Consider the following 17,404-nt stretch of genomic DNA (forward strand, 5'->3'; position numbering starts at 1 on the left):
TAGAAGAAAAGACCGGGGTAAACTGAGGTCAGTACTGAGCAATCAAACTCATTATTCAACCCTGTGACTGCTTTCCCTTGAGAATTCTAGCTACGTGAGGCGGTTCTTCACCAATTAAGTGAGTCTTAGACATTTAGACTTCTGTTCCTTTAAAGTCAAAAGCATCTTTACCCAGATGGGTCCTCATACTTTCCCTGAACCTACCAGTGTTGGAAGGCCCCAAGAGCCTGATCCCTGGTGTCAGATATGCCTCAGACTCTGTGAAAGGAGAAACATCAAATACAACCATTACAAGCCATTTAACAAGGACCAGAAGCTAAGAAGAGGTGCACCAAGTTGAATAACTTGAATTGCAGTTTGTATGGAGGCAAGTCTAATAAAAAGAGGAAAAGTTAAATTTTAAGACAATAACATTGTGAACTCTCAAGGAGATAGGAATATAACATCAGACACTCAAGGATTAAAACACGTTATTAATGAGGAACACAAAGTAACCAGGTTTGCAGAGACAAAGCCACCCTGGCATCAAGATGCCAAACCAAGCTGGGCCCAGGGGTACAGCATTTACCTAAACCATTCGGAGGCTGAGGCAGCAAAATCGACTGTTAAGATGGCATCGACTACAGGGTGAGGTCTAGCCTAGTCTTGATGGGGAGGGGAAGAAGAAAAAGGGGAAGGAGGAGGGGGGAGGAGGAGGAGGACGAGAAGAAGAAGAAGAAGAAGAAGAAGAAGAAGAAGAAGAAGAAGAAGAAGAAGAAGAAGAAGAAGAAGAAGAAGAAGAAGAAGAAGAAATGGAACGAAGTAAGGGATGGGTGTGCAGTGCTTAATAATTCGCTACGTAAGTGACAGCCCACTAAGGGGTCAAGTATTAAAACCGCTGGCTTTATAGTTCAGTGACTCAACACCTGACTGCTATTAAGAGAGGGGAGTCCTGATTCTTGGTTCAGAGTATCAGAAACAGCAGGGTAGGTATGGCAGTTGGGACAGCCCTGACTTGGGCAGAAGCGTGAGGGGATAAAGTAGAGCTGGGACCGGAATCAAAGCTAGGCAAGAACCTTGAAAAACCTGAGCTCTGGAATTGATGGCCATGCCTTGCATCCCAAAGGTTCCACAAACCCTCCAAACAGTTGAACACTTGAAGACCTAACATTCAGACACATGAGTCTTGAGGGATATTTCTCCTCAAATCATAGCAGTAACAGAATACATAGGTCAAATCCCAAAGATGTCATTGAGAAATAAAAGAAAGAAAGGAAGGAAGGAAGGAAGGAAGGAAGGAAGGAAGGAAGGAAGGAAGGAAGGAAGGAAGGAAGGAAGGAAAGAAGAAAAAAAGAAAGAATTGAGTCTCTCGGGTACATCTAGAAGACACTTGCAATCGTCAGACTGGATAAAATCAGACGGAATGAAGAGACGGTCCAGGACTTCTGACTGAAAAACTTAGGAAGTAGCTCTATTTTCTTGAGGCGAATTGACATGATCTGAGATCTCTGCTTATTGTCATTATTATTTTACTTTTCTTGGAAGAGTTCCATTAATGCCTTTCTCCGAAGCAGTAGTACCTGCACCGTCTGCCCTCATCCTTCAGAGAGCTCGTCAGAAGTTGTGACCGACTAGGTCTGAGTATTTTGCCTTCGTTTGTCCACGAGGAAGTGTGTTTTACGGGGTAGAGGCTTTTTTGTTTCAGTCTGCATTCCTCACGCTTAAAACAGCGTCAGCCACACAATGTACATATATCACACAAATACCAGTGAGGAACTGAAGTGGGTGAGGCCATTGGTCAGCACAAGAGGAACCTACTAAGGTTGAAAGGGAAATTTAATGATGATGAAGCTGTGTAATGGTTTAAAATGTTAGCCAGGTATTTCTTTTGACCTCCCCTAAAGGGAGAACAAATTAAGCGGCAAAGGCTTTGAAGTCGGGGTGACTCCACGCTAGAGAATACACTTAGCGTGTGCCAGCCCCGGAGTTCCAGCCCCGGAACTAAAACAAACGCAAAAGAATACATAGCAAAGACTACAAGCCTTTTACCTCAATGTCTCCTTCCATAGAGGACCCAAGATTGAGAATATATATGGATAATTTTACATGTTTAAAGCACAGAAAATCTATCAACTATCCAGGGTTCTCTTATAAGCTCCAACGATGGAGGGAACATCTGTACCTCCTAGTTCTCTTCTGTATGATGAATATCCATAAATGTTGACTGCTTTAACATATGCTTTAATTACAGCTTTTAAGCTTCTTCTTACATGCTTTAATTATAGTTTTGGCAAATGAGTTAGAAATGGCACTGATTTTGCTGGCATTTTTTTTTTCGTTTGATCTTACTCAAATTGCCCATTTCTCTAAATGCTTTTTATACCAAAGGTCCATTAACAAAACGCGTTTCAATCTCTCTTAGCAAAGCCCTTGCACTGAGGGCTAAATGTGTTGTTCCCCACATCAAAAGCCACCAGAGGTATGTGGCCTATCCCCTTTGACGTTGAAAACCATCAATTCCTATCTTCACAGGTCCTGTTCCTTCTCAGTGAGCTTTAACTGCTCCTCCATACCTAAGATTCTAAAGACAGCATCTGACCATCAACAGGCTATGTACCTAAGATTCTCAGGACAGCATCTGACAGTCGACAGGCTATGTACCTAAGATTCTCAGGACAGCATCTGACAGTCGACAGGCTATGTACCTAAGATTCTCAGGACAGCATCTGACAATCGACAGGCTATGTACCTAAGATTCTCAAGACAGCATCTGACAATCGACAGGCTATGCATATCTTCTTGCCTTCTTCCTTTCATTTCCCACCCTACAAGGTACCTTTTAGCTGTGGCTTAGGGCAACATACATAGCATGTGGGAATGGGTAGGGCTTAGGAGAATCTTGTTCTCGTTTTTCTGCTATTTTTGTGGGCACGTTGATTTGAGTAATGTAATTGCCCTTATGGTGTGCTGCTAATTATGAGAAATTGATGTTGCCCAAATTCCATTAGCGTTCAGCTACACAGAATGGTGAACACACAACACTTACTTTAAATGAATACCTACACGCTTACTCCACTTGAAGATGGAAGAAGAAACTATTATTGAAACCATAGCTTTTCTTCTTCGCTGCTAGACAGACCTGTGTCCCTGGAAATGGGCGGAGGGTGTTTCTTTCCAATGCAGATTCCTAACCTACTACTTCCAAATGTTTGAAGAGATGACCCAAGACCGACTCGCCGAAGTCATCATAGCAATTTGGAATGTACACAGATCACGGGTTAAAAAGAAGTCCCCACACAAATGTAAACCCTCCTGAGCTAGGTGACTCCTTTGGAAAGAGTCAAGCCTTCGCTTGATCTAGAAAGATGATATTTTAAAACAATTTGAAGGCAAATGTTTGAGCAATAGAGAATTTACTGATACATCACCACAAATATAGCTCCCCCAGGAAACATAGATTAAGGCTCTGAGATGAAAACAGCCAGGGGATGTGGGAAGACAGTCATGTGCAGAAAGAGAAACTGCGTCCCCTGGCTACTACTATTTCTCAGTTTTCCTGCCAATAAAATTTGCCAGTCGGTTTGTGGACCTGGGGTACAGATGAGCAACTTTATACGGAAAAACCGTGTCTTTAGGGGGAGATTTGCTCAGGGAGATTATCACCCGTCAGCAATCTCTTACCCAGGATCCCCCGCACCCTTCTCAGCACCATGCGCGGTGCTTGATCCAACCACACCTCTGCCGGAGGAAGAGCCGCTAAAAACCTTTCCTAAAATCGAGAGACAAGAATTGGTTTTTGAAAAGAAGCCTTTTGAACTCAATTTCCGCATAATTTAAAAGTTCTAAGGGCTTTTAAAAAAGGAATTATCTAGATTGGTAATACTTATCTTGCAACCATGAAAAAAATTAACTTCTATTATGTTTAGTTTAAAATTGTGTTTGTAATTTTTTTTTTCTCCTCTTTTTTGACAAAGTCTCTCTGTAGCCCTGGCTGTCCTGGAACTCCTCATGAAGACCAAGCTGCCACCACATTCACAGAGATCTTCCCACTTCTGCCTCCTGAGTTCCGGGATTAAAAATGCACACCCCCGCACCTCTGTTCTTTTCTCATCTGTCTAGCGGAGGATGGGCGACAGGAAGGAGGGCATCCGGGAGAATTCGCAAAGTGCAAAGTACCCCAAGTGTGGCCGCCCACAGAGACATGAGTGGATTCACTGCAAGGCAGCCCCCCACAACCTGGATTGCAGTGAAATCTTTTCTTTGTCCCGAGAACAGTTTCTTATTAAAGAGGGGTGTGTCCACAATAAACAGGAAAAAACAAAAAAACAGCAGGAGAAAAAGTTAGACACTTTCAATTCCAAGTTTAGGAAGGTTAAGAAGTGACTAACTGGCCGGGCGGTGGTGGCGCACGCCTTTAATCCCAGCACTCGGGAGGCAGAGGCAGGCGGATCTCTGTGAGTTCGAGACCAGCCTGGTCTACAGAGCTAGTTCCAGGACAGGCTCCAAAGCTACAGAGAAACCCTGTCTCGAAAAACCAAAAAAAAAAAAAAAAAAAAAAAAAAAGAAGTGACTAACTTAGAAAGGATTTAAAGTTCTGAGAAGATTGAAATTCCCCGTATGTTGTACACTACAAAGCTACGCATAGCAGATCACCCGGTTACTTAAATTGATTGCTTTTCCACACGTCCTTTTTTAAAAATGGGGCCAGCCTGAGGGGGAGCGTTTAGACTGGCAAGACGGTTCGGTGGGTGAAGACGCTTGCCACCAAACCTGATGATCTGGGTACAACTCCCCCAAACTTACATGGTAGAAAGAGAGGACCAAGTCCTGCAAGCTGTCCTCTGACCACGGCGTGCACACAAGCATGTCTCTCTCTCTCTCTCTCTCTCTTGCACGCATGCACACACGCACGCGTGCGCACACACACTTGTGTGGAGGGGAAGAGACTGCGTGCAAGTACTGAAGGTCAAACTTGGGACTTCACGCTCACTAAACAAGCTTTTTGATCCCTGGACCGTAAATCCAGCTCACTACAGTTTCTTTCCTTAGAAAAGTCGAAGTTCATCATCACTGGACTTCCTTCCACTCTTGCTATCTGTGCTCTGCTGGTGTGGACTGAAAAATCCAAAATAGGCAAAGACCTTATCTGAAAAATACCTTTCCTGGCTTGTTTCCCAGTCGGAAGATGCGTATAAATTTGGTTCTTGCTAAATGGATGTGGGCTGAGGATGCAGACAGGTGAAGACTCTTTACATAGCTGGTTACCTAAAATAAATTGTCAACAGGGCTTTTAATCTTCCACACTTTACTGCACAAAACCCACTCTCCTTCCTTCCTTCCTTCCTTCCTTCCTTCCTTCCTTCCTTCCTTCCTTCCTTCCTTCCTTCCTTCCTCCCTCCCTCCCTCCCTCCCTCCCTCCCTCCCTCCCTCCCTCCCTTTCTTCCTTCCTGAATGACTAAACATCTTTATGCTGCTGTAATACTCTCTGCACAGTAGATGCAAATTTGCGATGCTTTTGGGCTCTTTCCCTTGCAAGCGCTAAAAAGAAGAAACTTGTTCAGAAACGAAAGGATAATGCAAGTAAAGATGGGTGAGGCATCACAGATGCTCTGTTCCCTTTAAAACGGAGGGGCTGGTGGGGGAGATGGTATCTTAGTGGTAGAGCGTGTGCCTAGTGTATGGGAAGGGCTGGGTCTGATGCCTGGCACTAAAAACAAACGGACAACAACTAATTTTATAAAGTGAAAAGTGCTCTGTTTTCTCGTGCAAGTCTTTGCTGGAGAGCTAAAGCATGCGGTTAACGCGGTGCCTCAAGCTTCAATTGTCACTCCAAAGTGAAAAGAACTCTCCATAAAACCGCAAGCGGAGGATACCAGTCCCTTGTTCCACAGCGTTTGGCTCACGGGGATCTGTTTCATTTAGGGAACACACATACATACACGGCACTTTTAGGCAAGAATATCTCATATCAACCGGCATTTAAGTTATGTAACACCGACTAGGGAAGGAGTCACAAGTGAGAAGGTTCTTTTTGTTTGCTTGTTTGTTTTTGTTTTTCGAGACAGGGTTTCTCTGTGGTTTTGGAGCCTGTCCTGGAACTAGCTCTTGTAGACCAGGCTGGTCTCGAACTCCCAGAGATCCGCCTGCCTCTGCCTCCTGAGTGCTGGGATTAAAGGTGTGCGCCACCACTGCCCAGTTCGAAGGTTCTTTATTTTTATAAACATTAAGTCATAGAACAATTCTAAATGAACTTTAAAATACAAGCATCCATATTTAAATAATATTCATTTTAAGTAATACCAACAAGCATCCATATTTAAATAATATTCATTTTAAGTAATACCAATTTGGGGGACAATCCTGTCGACAAGTAACCTACTCAAAATCACTAATGTCATGAGGAATATAAGCCCTGTGATAACCGGGCAGCATCCCTGAGCACAGTGAGCCTTCATCACTGAGGAATATAAGCCCTGTGATAACTGGGCAGCATCCCTGAGCACAGTGAGCCTTTATCATTGAGGAATATAAACCCTGTGATAACCGGACAGCATCCCTCAGCACAGTGAGCCTTCCTCATTACGTTCTGCATTCCTGCTTTGAGGGACTTGGCTCATCTATGTACAGACATTCACTTTTGCTTTTCTCTCAGACTTCTCCCAGTCATGATTCGGGGTTTAGCTGACTTGTCCCATGTCACTTGGGGGGGTCTCAAGCTACTGTCTGCCCTTTCTACCCATTCCTCAAGCCCATGCTCCAGTGATGTCTAAATTTTCTTGGTATTTATTTGCAGGTTAGTGAAATTCTTGAGTTCTCACTAAATGCCTTGCCCTTAAGAAATTTTCTTTTTCTGTGCCTAGATTTGAGGTTGACTAGTTACAGGTTAGGGGAGGACACTTATTAACACTTGACCTCATGCCAAAGATGTTGATGTAACCCAAAACATTCTGAGAGTGTTGGAATGCTTGACATTTAAGGAATAAATTCTAAATGGCATATTTTGTTAGCCATTATAGCCACCTTGACGTCAGTGGCAGAGTGATGGAGACATGCAATGATGCACTGTGGAGTGTCCTGGCTAAGGACCAGGGAGCTTTGGCTTAGAATCCATCGCTTCCATTTGCCCAGTCTAGGGAACGGGTTCACTGTTTCAACCATCACGTTCTTACCTACAAAATGTTCCTGACTTTATAGAGTATTGGTGTGGGAGGTCCTTCTGTCCATGTGTTGCTTTTATTGGTTAATGAGTAAGGAAACTGCCTTGACCTGTTGATAGGGCAGCGCTTAGGTAGGCGGGGAAAACTAAATGGCATGCTGGGAGAAAGGAGGTGGAGTTAGACACAAGCAATGAAGCCACCGCCAGAGTCAGACACGCCAAAACTTTGTCAGTAAGCCACTGCCATGTGGTGATACATAGATTAATAGAAATGGGTTAAATTAATATGTAGAGCTCATGGGCCAAGCAGTGTTTTAATTAATATTAAACTGTTTCTGTGTGGTTATTTTGGTTCTGGGCTGCCAGGATGAACAAGCAGCCCTTCCCCAACAGGGTATTTATGAAGATTTCCTAGGAAAATGTTTGGAAGGCTCTAATCACTGTTGTTATGCGTTCTGAGTGAACCATGGGATTTGTTATCAGAATAGGTGATTGTTCATGAAAACAAAAACAGAGGCTAGGATTTCAGCTCAGTGGTAGAGCACGGTGGAGCACGCACAAGCTCCGAGCACTGGGAAAAATAAGCAGAGTGCTTTATCAAGCGTGGTAGCACATAACTTTAATCCAGTATCTTTGAGAGCTAAGGCAGGAGGTCTACCATGAATAAAGGCCAGTCTGGGCTGCAAAACAGACCTTGTCTCAAAAGACATCGTCATCATTACTATCATCACCACTACCACTGTTATCATCATGATTTCAGAATGCTCTGGATTCCTCCTCCATTCCTGACATCTTCTCAAAACCATCAGTCTGTTCATGCATAGTTCCAAAATTCCACCTTTTAATGTTTATCTTTCCAAGCTAAACTTTGTTCCAATGTTTAGTCACTTCCTAGTTAACCATTTATTCTGGCAGGCTTGTGCATCTACAAGCTGATGAAAATCTTCACCAATAAAATGGTCTTTAATAAGCATCCTTTTGGCTCTACATCTTTTTTGCCTTACTTTTACCTTCTGCCCATGCCAGCTTGATCTAGAGAATTGAAGCAGATCATACACAAAGTCCCCAAGCATGCCTGACAAATGTTTTCCCACTGAACTAGTCTTCTGGCCCCTTTGAAGTGTTGGGAGATAATACCAAAAAGAAGAAAACGACTTCCTACCCTCCAGGTAGCTTTCCAACTGGCATCATCACTATCTACAAAGCTATAACGGCTCAAGCTTTGTCCTGTGCTGAATTCAGCACCAAGGAAACTCCACCAAATATCACAGTCAAAGAAACAAAAGACATCACAGTAGACACAGTAATAATTTCCAATTCTAAACTGTGCCCTTAAAAATATACTCTTGTAATGGTCTCTTTTCCAAGTTATTTTCTATTATTATCTACTTATGAATACATAGTGTCGTAGCATGTGCATACATAAACTACTTAAACTATGCATATTTTAATGTTGTCTGAGCAAATATAATAGATCACTGTCTATTCCACAAATCCCTGCCAAGCACCCATGTTGAGCATTATGCTGCCTTACCATGGCAGCAGAGATTCAGCAGACAATGGCCGTCGGTGAGTAATTTCATTCCCAATAAAATTGGTACAAATTAAAAAGCGACAAACAATCCATGTGCTATTTTTAAAATGTATAAGCAACAGTCTTGAATTTGCTTAATTTCAGAGCAGGGATTCTCCAGTAAGCTACACCAGTTTCTGTGAAAGCAGAGCTAGGGAAACAAGAGCAATCAGGCAAGGGGCCCAGGGAGCAGGGAGTATGGCAAGAACCAGGCTTCAAATAAGGTGAGCATACGTACATATATACCTGAAAGGCAGTGATACCTAATATTGGCCTGGTGCGTTCATTACTGGGTAGAATAGACCAGGGGAAACCACATGCATAGCATGAGAAAAGCCCTACATTCTCAGGCCTTAAGACCATACACACACACACACACACACACACACACACAAGACCTGGTTCTTGAAGGAACCCTCTTGCGACCTTCTAGAAGTGATAGGTGATGTCTCCTGGCATCTACTTAGTCAAGATTTGTGGTGTGAAATTTCTGGAAGGATCAGAACCCTCAGTCTGTAAATACAGAGTGCTGTTCACCATGTTTTCTAGGTAGCTCTCCACACCAAGATAAATGGCGCATGCCTTTAATCCCAGCACTTGGGAGGCAGAGGCAGGCCGATCTCTGTGAGTTTGAGGTCAGCCTGGTCTACAAGAGCTAGTTCCAGGACAGGCTCCAAAACCACAGAGAAACCCTGTCTCGAAAAAAGTTTTCACAACCTATAGACAACTTAAGCCACCAAATCCAGCTCTGATATTTAACCTCCATCCCTGAAAGTTTCATTATCTCACAAATCTTAGTTTCCAACAGAATCCCTTCTTCTCTTCCATTGACCGCTGGAGACAGGAATCCATGGTGCTCATCTATGTGTTTTGAGTGAAGACAGCATTTGTTCTTTCCTTCAAGTTAACTCAAGCAACTGTTCATATCTCAGTATTTTTTCCTAACCCTTTAATTATCTCTGTTACACTTTGAATACTCTCCAGGATTTTAATGTCTGAAGTTCTGAAGTCCAACTCTGAATACAAGACGCTGCCAGCATGTGTTATGGTTCCCGCCCTCTAGGCTTCCTATGGCGTTGTGTTGTTATGCCAACTCCCCCTTCCTCCTCCCCTTCCCTCCTTCTCTGTCTCCATCCTCCTCCCTCATGCAAGTTCATCGCTTTTGATCATCTCTGAGGCAGGGAACCTTTACACTGGGAATTCACAAATCTAATCAATCGAATTTCTCTTTAAATTCCAATATTCACAGTATTGACCCAAGCCAGCAGTCCAAAGGTGTCCAAACACTGTATTGACATCTGAGATGTAAAACCAAACCCCACCTGCTATTACTGCGTCTCCATCCTCAAATGTGTTTACCTTCTCACGTTCTCTGTCTGGGTCCCCACAGCACTACACACCAAAGTAGAGGTGTCAATGATTTTTAATATTATCATCTCTCTAAGCAATTTTTAACTGATCGGTTGCCAAGTTCCAATGGGCTTGATCCAGACACATCCTGTTTCGTGTCCCTCTGATTCGGAAGGCCATATAGCTTCAATTTCTTCTCTTCGATGCGTCATGACCCTCCCCTTTCTCTACGCACATCCCTTATTTTGCCATTTTCTACTTTAAAGAGAAAAATTCAATGCGTGTTTAAGACCCGGACACCCCTTCCTTTCAACCCCATGTCCTACCGGTTTTTCCCAACCAAATCTTTTCCCAAGCGTTGTGGACGTGACGCTATTGGTTATTGGAAATGGCTGCCTGCAACCATACACTGCCAGGTGTCACGAGAAAACGCCTGCGTCTGCTAAGAACAGGAAGTGAGGACAGCACCTGTGTGATGCTGATCTTGCTGCCATCTCAAATCCACATTTCCCTGACTCTGCACCTGCTTCGGGAGTTCGAGACCATTTCCCACGGGCCTGTCTTTTATTTTCAAGGCTTGCTTTTCCCCCTTTGTGGTCTGTTAACTTGAAAAAAACTTCAAACATTGCTGTTTTGATAGGAGGTGAACATCCCCCCCCACCCCACAAAACAGACCTAAGCTTTATCCGTGTATCAAACGCGAGTGAAGGACGAGAGCCCGCGAAGCCCAATGGTGCGATGTTAAGTTATAGTAGACTGTAAACTAATTTCCAGTGTTGAAGGGCTGTGTAGCAACGGTGCAAAACCCTGAAAGTATGGTAGAAAAGACCAACATAAATATCGTGAATTGCTAGTTTTGTTTGGAATTTTTCTCTTCTCTCTTTTTTTATTTTTTAAATAATGCACAGAGCTAAGGAACGAACATGGGGTCCTGCATTTCCTAGGGCCTTTCAATAATATTAATTAAGACATCTTCTGTAAAAAGCAAAGCTGAGTGGACAAGTCAACAAATTAACAAAGCCTTCCACATATTATAAGAAAATGTAGAAAAGAAAGGAGAATTCTTAGCAGCTTACATCAAATAACCTGACAGCTCCCCAGTAGGAAGAGCTTGTATGACCACGGCCCACTATTCAAAGTGAACCTTGCCACAGTATTCCTCTTGGGCTCTGCTTCCTTATTTAATGGCTTAAAACTCGACTCTATTTCAATCTGCTAGAAAAACAACTTAGCTCCATTTTTTAAAAACTGGGCAAAGAAAATGAATGCAGACAGTAGTTCTCATTAAAAATATAATTGTCCCTTAAACACAACAAAAGCTGTCACCTTTGCTCGTAATAAAAGAGACCCAATTAAGACATTGGAAGATACCCTTTTAACCTGTCGAACCTAAAGGACATTCAAAGCATACCACAGAAGTTGTGTGTAGGGGGTTATGCGTTTCTGGAGATTTACTAAACCATACGATACAAGTAGAAGGCAATTTAGCAATATCACTCAAAGTTACAGAGCATATCCTTAAGACCCGGCAATTCCCCTCCTGGAAAGTTATCATACTGATCAATTTCCAAATGCAGAAAACGTCCCAAGTGCAGGAGTATTTACTGACACTGATAGGGAAAGCAGAACACTGGAGTCACCTGAACCAGGGTATAGCATCTAACGTTACATATAACATGTAACAAACGACATGAAGCAGTTTGGAAATACATTTCCCCCCTATTAAAAAAATAAGATCACTTCCTAATTAAATGAGAAGGAATGCAGTACGACTAGTTAGGTGAGCGGACATGTTTGAGGGGTTAGACAATACAGAACTGCAATCCCAACCACTCAGAAGGCTTTGGCAAAAGGATGCCACGTTCAAGACGGCCCAAGTATACCAAGTGAGTTCCGGGTCAGCCTAGGCAGTTAGGGAGATCTCACTTGAAGAGAAAATGAAAACGAAAGGAAAGACTGTTGCACACCCCACTGGGGAGCAGAACGTTTATGTGGAAGATAGAAGGCCCTGTACTGACCACACACGCACACATTCACATACATGCGTGCACACACTCAAAGGAGTTATGTGAAATGAAAAAGAACAGAGTAGTTAGCATGCATTAGTTTTCACATGCTAAGGTATACAAAACTGCTAAACTCGGTCACCTGTCTGGAGACCCAGACAGACGGAAGATTGTTATAAGAAGCAGGTTTTTCAGTAAGAAATAATTTCTAACTTTTAATCTTTCCCTTTCTTCTTCAGGAGTAGTGGCTGATGCAGGCATTCTTAAACTCTGCCACTGAGTTAATCCCCCAAACCCTTACATTCTTTAAACTGTCATGCAAATATCTCACTCCTGAAAAACTTAAAATCCATTTATTTTTATGTTCTCAGGGATTATAATACACTGAATATAATGTTCAATCTTTAGGGTCATTCATAATTTTTGAACTGTAACGAGACACCTCGTTCTATTGAGAATTCCAAATGCCAAGACCATACATCTGGAGTCTGTAGCCTCTTAAGAATTTGAGCCTTCCCTTTTCAGTCATTGTGTAAGGAAACAGCATGGTTTACCATATGCTGATCAGCCTGGGGACATATCATTTTCCGATTATCAATGTTGTTTCTCCTTTCCTAGGTACTCTGAAACATCTTTGCTCCTGAATTGTCTTGAATAAGCTGGGTCACATGTCCCTCTGCCACACAAAACCATGTCACTTCCTAACAAGGGGGTTGCCATAGATCATCATTCTCCTGCCTCACCCAACTGCCTCTGCAACCTTAAAAAGATTCTTCCGGTCTAGAAAAGTTCAGATGCCTCCCTGTCTCTGCGAAATCTCAGAGCTATTTGGCAGCACCCCTTGAATGGTTGCTCTCCATAGATGAGGAGGCTGCTAAGAACTGGCGGGGAAAGTGGCTGATTCGCTAACTCTCACCAGGGCCTGACCTGATTGGTCCAGGGAATGGACATGATGTTTTCACGGAATCTCTGTTGAATATACAAATGCCTACTCAGGACATGGTGGGGGGCAATGCGTTGAAGCCTGGAGAAGATAAAAGAGATGACACCATCTCTGCCTCCACCAGGGAGGGTGAGGTTAAAAACACATGATTACAACGTGGCCATTGCCTAAGGGGTGGTAAATTAAGCTGTGTAGGAGTCAGGGCAAGGTGGCTGCTAGAACTTTCTCTTTTTTTCCCTCTTGGAGATAAGATCTCAAGTAGAAGGCTGGTCTCCACTTGCCACGGAACTGAGGATGACCTTATACTACTGACCCTCCAGCTTTGAGGCCTGTGATTTCAAGTTTGTGTCATCATGCCCGCTTAATTCGGTGCTGGGTGTTGAACCCAGGGCTTTGGCATACTAGGCAGGCACTCTACCAACTAACTGGGCTGCATCCTCAGTCCCAGGAGAGTTGTAAAAATATATTATGTATCTGAAAATAAGCAGTGATATTTCAAAATCGGTCTTGAAAGGCTAGTGTGGTTCTCTCAAGGGGGATGAAGGCCCTAGGATCAGATTATCACAAGACTATAAGGGTTAGACAAGGGATATGTGGGAATGGATGGACCGAGTGGGGGAGGGGTGATAAAAAGTGGTCTAGGGTTTTTTGTTTTTTTTTTTGAGCCTGATCTGGGAGATTTTATCCTGTCCGGGACAGAACATTCATTGCCCAGTGCATCTGTCCAGCGTTTCCATGGGGAACACAACCCTGGGACCGTAAACTGCTCTAACTGTTTCCATAACAGTCCAGAGCTGAAACCGGCTGCAAGCCGTCAAAACGTGACCACGGTCGGAGAGGGAATGATGAATGGGTCGAGTGTGTTGGGCTTAGATTATCTTCAGGCAGGAAGCAACGTGGATTTTTCTCATATCTACTCAAGGGTTTCCTTGGCAGCGGCAGCAGTCTTAGTAACAAATACTCCAAGACAGAGCTCAGCAAGCGGTACTGCTCTCACTGCAGTGGGTAGGGTGGGTGCGGGCAACTCGACTCTGTGATTTCCTCAAAGCAAAATTCAAAGGATATGTTGAAACAAGGCTGGAAAGCTCAGAATGCTAGTGTAAAACTCAGCCGGCTGAATTTGTCAATATAAAGTCATTGCAATACAAACAATCCCCTCCCCCTCCCGTGATCTAGTTGGGGACATATTTGGTGTAAAGCTAATGGCTGAAGACCTTCACCCTGCAAATACTCATCAAACCCCTCCTATGAATCAGATGTAATCCCAAGTCCTCTTCTGTGGTCAGGGACTTTATCTGTACCCCTAGCCAGCCAACTTCCTGGAAATCAATGTCATTATTCATAGAATGCATGATCTCAGGAGATAAAAATGTGGGTGACTCAGGGTAGTCCCTTCCAGTGCGAGAGACTGGACACATTAGTAGCTTTGTCTGGGAGTACTAAGGACCACTGAACTCCAGCACCTCAGGAAGAGAGAGGCACACACATGGCACACACCACTGGTCTCTCTCTCCATTGTTAAAGAGTTTAGCAACAGTTAAAAACTTAACCCTAGGCCTCTGCTCTCAAGGAATAACAAACACCAACAAGTACTTTTGGTTCTACCTAGAATCCTTTTAAGACCTGTGTGTGTGTATTTGTGCGTATGTGCACGTGTGTGTGCATGTGCGTGTGTGTGTGCAAGTGCTTGTGTGCATGTGTGTGTAGGTGTGTGGCGCTGGGAAACTATTCAGGAGGTGATGTCCCTCGTGCTATATACCCCAGTCTTGTTAGTCTTCAAGTTCAGTTCTTATATGAGGTAATGTTTATACATAGCTCTGCTGAAATATATTCAATCAGGATGGTAGCTAGATATAACCGACTAATTAGAAAGACAACATTCAAAAGCTTTACTCTGTTCAGTTTCTATTTCACTACAATGCGCATGCCTGTGTCTAAAGCAAACTGAGTATTTATGTACGTAATCTGGAAGGACACAAGTAAAATAACCTCAGAAAATGAGCTTCTGTACCAAGTTGCTCGGTAGCTTTTATAAAGAAATTTGTACGCACTGTCAGAATTTTAAACACCAAACATATAACCATGGGAACCAGCCTTATTTGTCCTTCATGGTTTTTTATAAAGTATGCATTTCCTCTGTTTTGATACAAAGCTCACATTTTTCAGAAGTGCTGAAGCACAAGGAACAAGAAAAGAAAGGAAGCAATGACTACATTAGACAGGCAAGGCACACACACACTTACAAATAAAGGAAGCAGCAGTCTTCTGGGAGCTCAAAAGAAAAGAGGCTTCGCTACGATTGAGGGGAAAGAACGGCATCCCTGAACAGAAACATTTTCCCAGCCGTGAGCTCAGGAGGTGTGGGGTTGGGGGAGGAGGAGGAGCGGAGGGTGCCGGGGAGAGATCATGGCTTAGGGACCTTACCATCAGAACCTCGATTCATAAAATAAAGCAATCCACGTAGGGGACCTGCTTAACTTCACCTGTAGGGAGGTAAGTTCAGTCTCTTCCCCCTTCTCGGAATGAATGGGGAAGGCTAGCTGCTGAGCTCTGCCTCCCCCCAAAGGAATGTGTGCTATCTGGAGTTGTTTGGAAAGCCAGTCCTTAAAGGAGCTGTGGCAACAGGTTTTCCCTTGGCCGAGCACTGAGCCAATTGGAAATGTTGAATGAAAACCCTGAGCACGCTAAATACTACCTTAGGAATTCAAAACCTGCTCCAGGTAGGGGGTTGCTTTTTCTTTGTTTTAAAATAGGACCTCAGCTTCTATCTTCATTGTGGAGCCTGAAACAGACAGGGGGCTCTTTCCCATCAGTATAATGAGAGCACATTTTGAGGAATGCATGCAGGCTAGTTTGGAAGTTTGGTTTGGGCAAAACGGAGACTCCCGCCTCCCCCCCCCCATGGAGCTGTTGGTGTGTCAGGAAAATGAAGTTGAGTGAATCCAGTCCCTCTGAGGAACACGACTGACTTCCCGCCTTTTCTGTCATATTCTGTATTTGCCGTCTTCTGACCACCTCCCTTCAGCACAAATATTTATCTTTCTCTCTCAACTTTTACCTGTACAGTCTCCAGTCTGCTTTAAAGCAGGGTGTTTCTAGAACACAGGTAAACAAGTAACGAGGTAAAGAGTCTTACCCATTAACCCTTAATCTTTAAAAACAATCATCATTGTGTATGAGCCTGGCGGTGAGTCCCAGGCAAACATCTACCTATGACTGTTAAAACCTGGAGACCAAGAAGCACCGTGTATAGATGTGTGTGCACACGCATGTGTGTGTTTTGTTGTTGTTGTTTTTGCTCGTGCCAGTGCCTGAATTTATGAAGATCAGAGGTCAGCGCATCTCGAGTCCTCCCTTTCTGGCACTAGACTGTTTGAACCAAGTTTCCCCCAGCTCAATAGACTTGATCGCCAGCTCCAGGGATCCTTATGAGATCTGCCGGTCTCTTCCTTCCAGCACTAGGGTTATAGGTGTGTTATATCGTGCAGTCTTTTTTAGGAGGGGGCTGGGGATTTGAACTCATGTCCTCATCCGTGCCCAGCGAGCATTTCACCCACTGAGCCTCCTTCCCAACCCAGCTCTCCTTTTTGAAAAATATTAACCATTACTTTAAAACAAACAAAAACAAACAAACAAAAAACCAGCTGAGGTTCAGATTCGGTTTACAGTGTTTCCGTAGGATTTGCAGTTCACTCTACTCTACCAAAGCGATTTTATTAATTGCGAAAGCTTCTTCCTGCTCACCAAACAGGAAATAATTGGCATAGTGAAGACAACCTACAAGATGGAGAAAACCTTCATCAGCTTCTGCTCACTTACTTATTGAGATAGGATTTCAGTAACACACACTGGCTGGCCTCAAATTTACCATCCTCCTGCCTCAGCCTGCCAGATGTGTCTGTTTCCACATCTGGCTTAGAGGACTGATTCCTGAGGTTCTGTGACTTCATTATGAAGCCTTTCAAACTTCACATAACAGAAACATAATTGAAAATTATTTTATTCTGATTCTAATACCCAGCAAGGAATGGTGTTTCAAGAAACATGTACTTCCTTCACAACTAAGTGAGCAAGAATACAGTGACGAATAAGTTAGCATTTCCCCACATAAATACACAGTAAAAAGACCATTCTTAATTTTGGTGATGGTGATAGAAGACATTTAAGTGTCTACAATAAAAATTAACCACCAAGCAAAAAATTTGCTAACTATCATTATTGATTATCTTAATTCCTTTCTTTTCCAGATGGTTTACATTTGTAAACTGGAAAAGGATCATTGATGTCTAGATACTTAGTTTATTAATGTGGCAGGTTCTAGAACTCAAGGAAGCAGACCTCAGTGCCTAGGGACTTTATGTATTTGAGGAAGAAAAAAATTGGCAGGAAATGTCTAA

At 43.3% G+C, this 17,404-nt stretch overlaps 1 protein-coding gene across 2 annotated transcripts in view; it reads right to left on the reverse strand.

Annotated features, from left to right (window-relative positions):
* Slc39a10 (solute carrier family 39 member 10) overlaps positions 1-17,404 on the reverse strand; it is a 106,182-nt gene that overhangs the window by 58,342 nt on the left and 30,436 nt on the right. Inside the window, exon 1 of one of the 2 annotated variants that reach the window (XM_057758623.1) lies at positions 15,432-15,559. The exons of the other annotated variant lie outside the window; for it this stretch is intronic. Within the exon in view, the coding sequence (XP_057614606.1) occupies positions 15,432-15,450 (19 nt within the window). The 5' untranslated portion in view covers positions 15,451-15,559. Of the gene's footprint in view, positions 1-15,431; positions 15,560-17,404 lie in introns of those variants that run through there. 2 annotated transcript variants of the gene reach the window in all.

The sequence above is a fragment of the Chionomys nivalis genome, chromosome 26, assembly GCF_950005125.1.
Source record: "Chionomys nivalis chromosome 26, mChiNiv1.1, whole genome shotgun sequence".
Lineage (NCBI taxonomy): Eukaryota > Metazoa > Chordata > Mammalia > Rodentia > Cricetidae > Chionomys > Chionomys nivalis.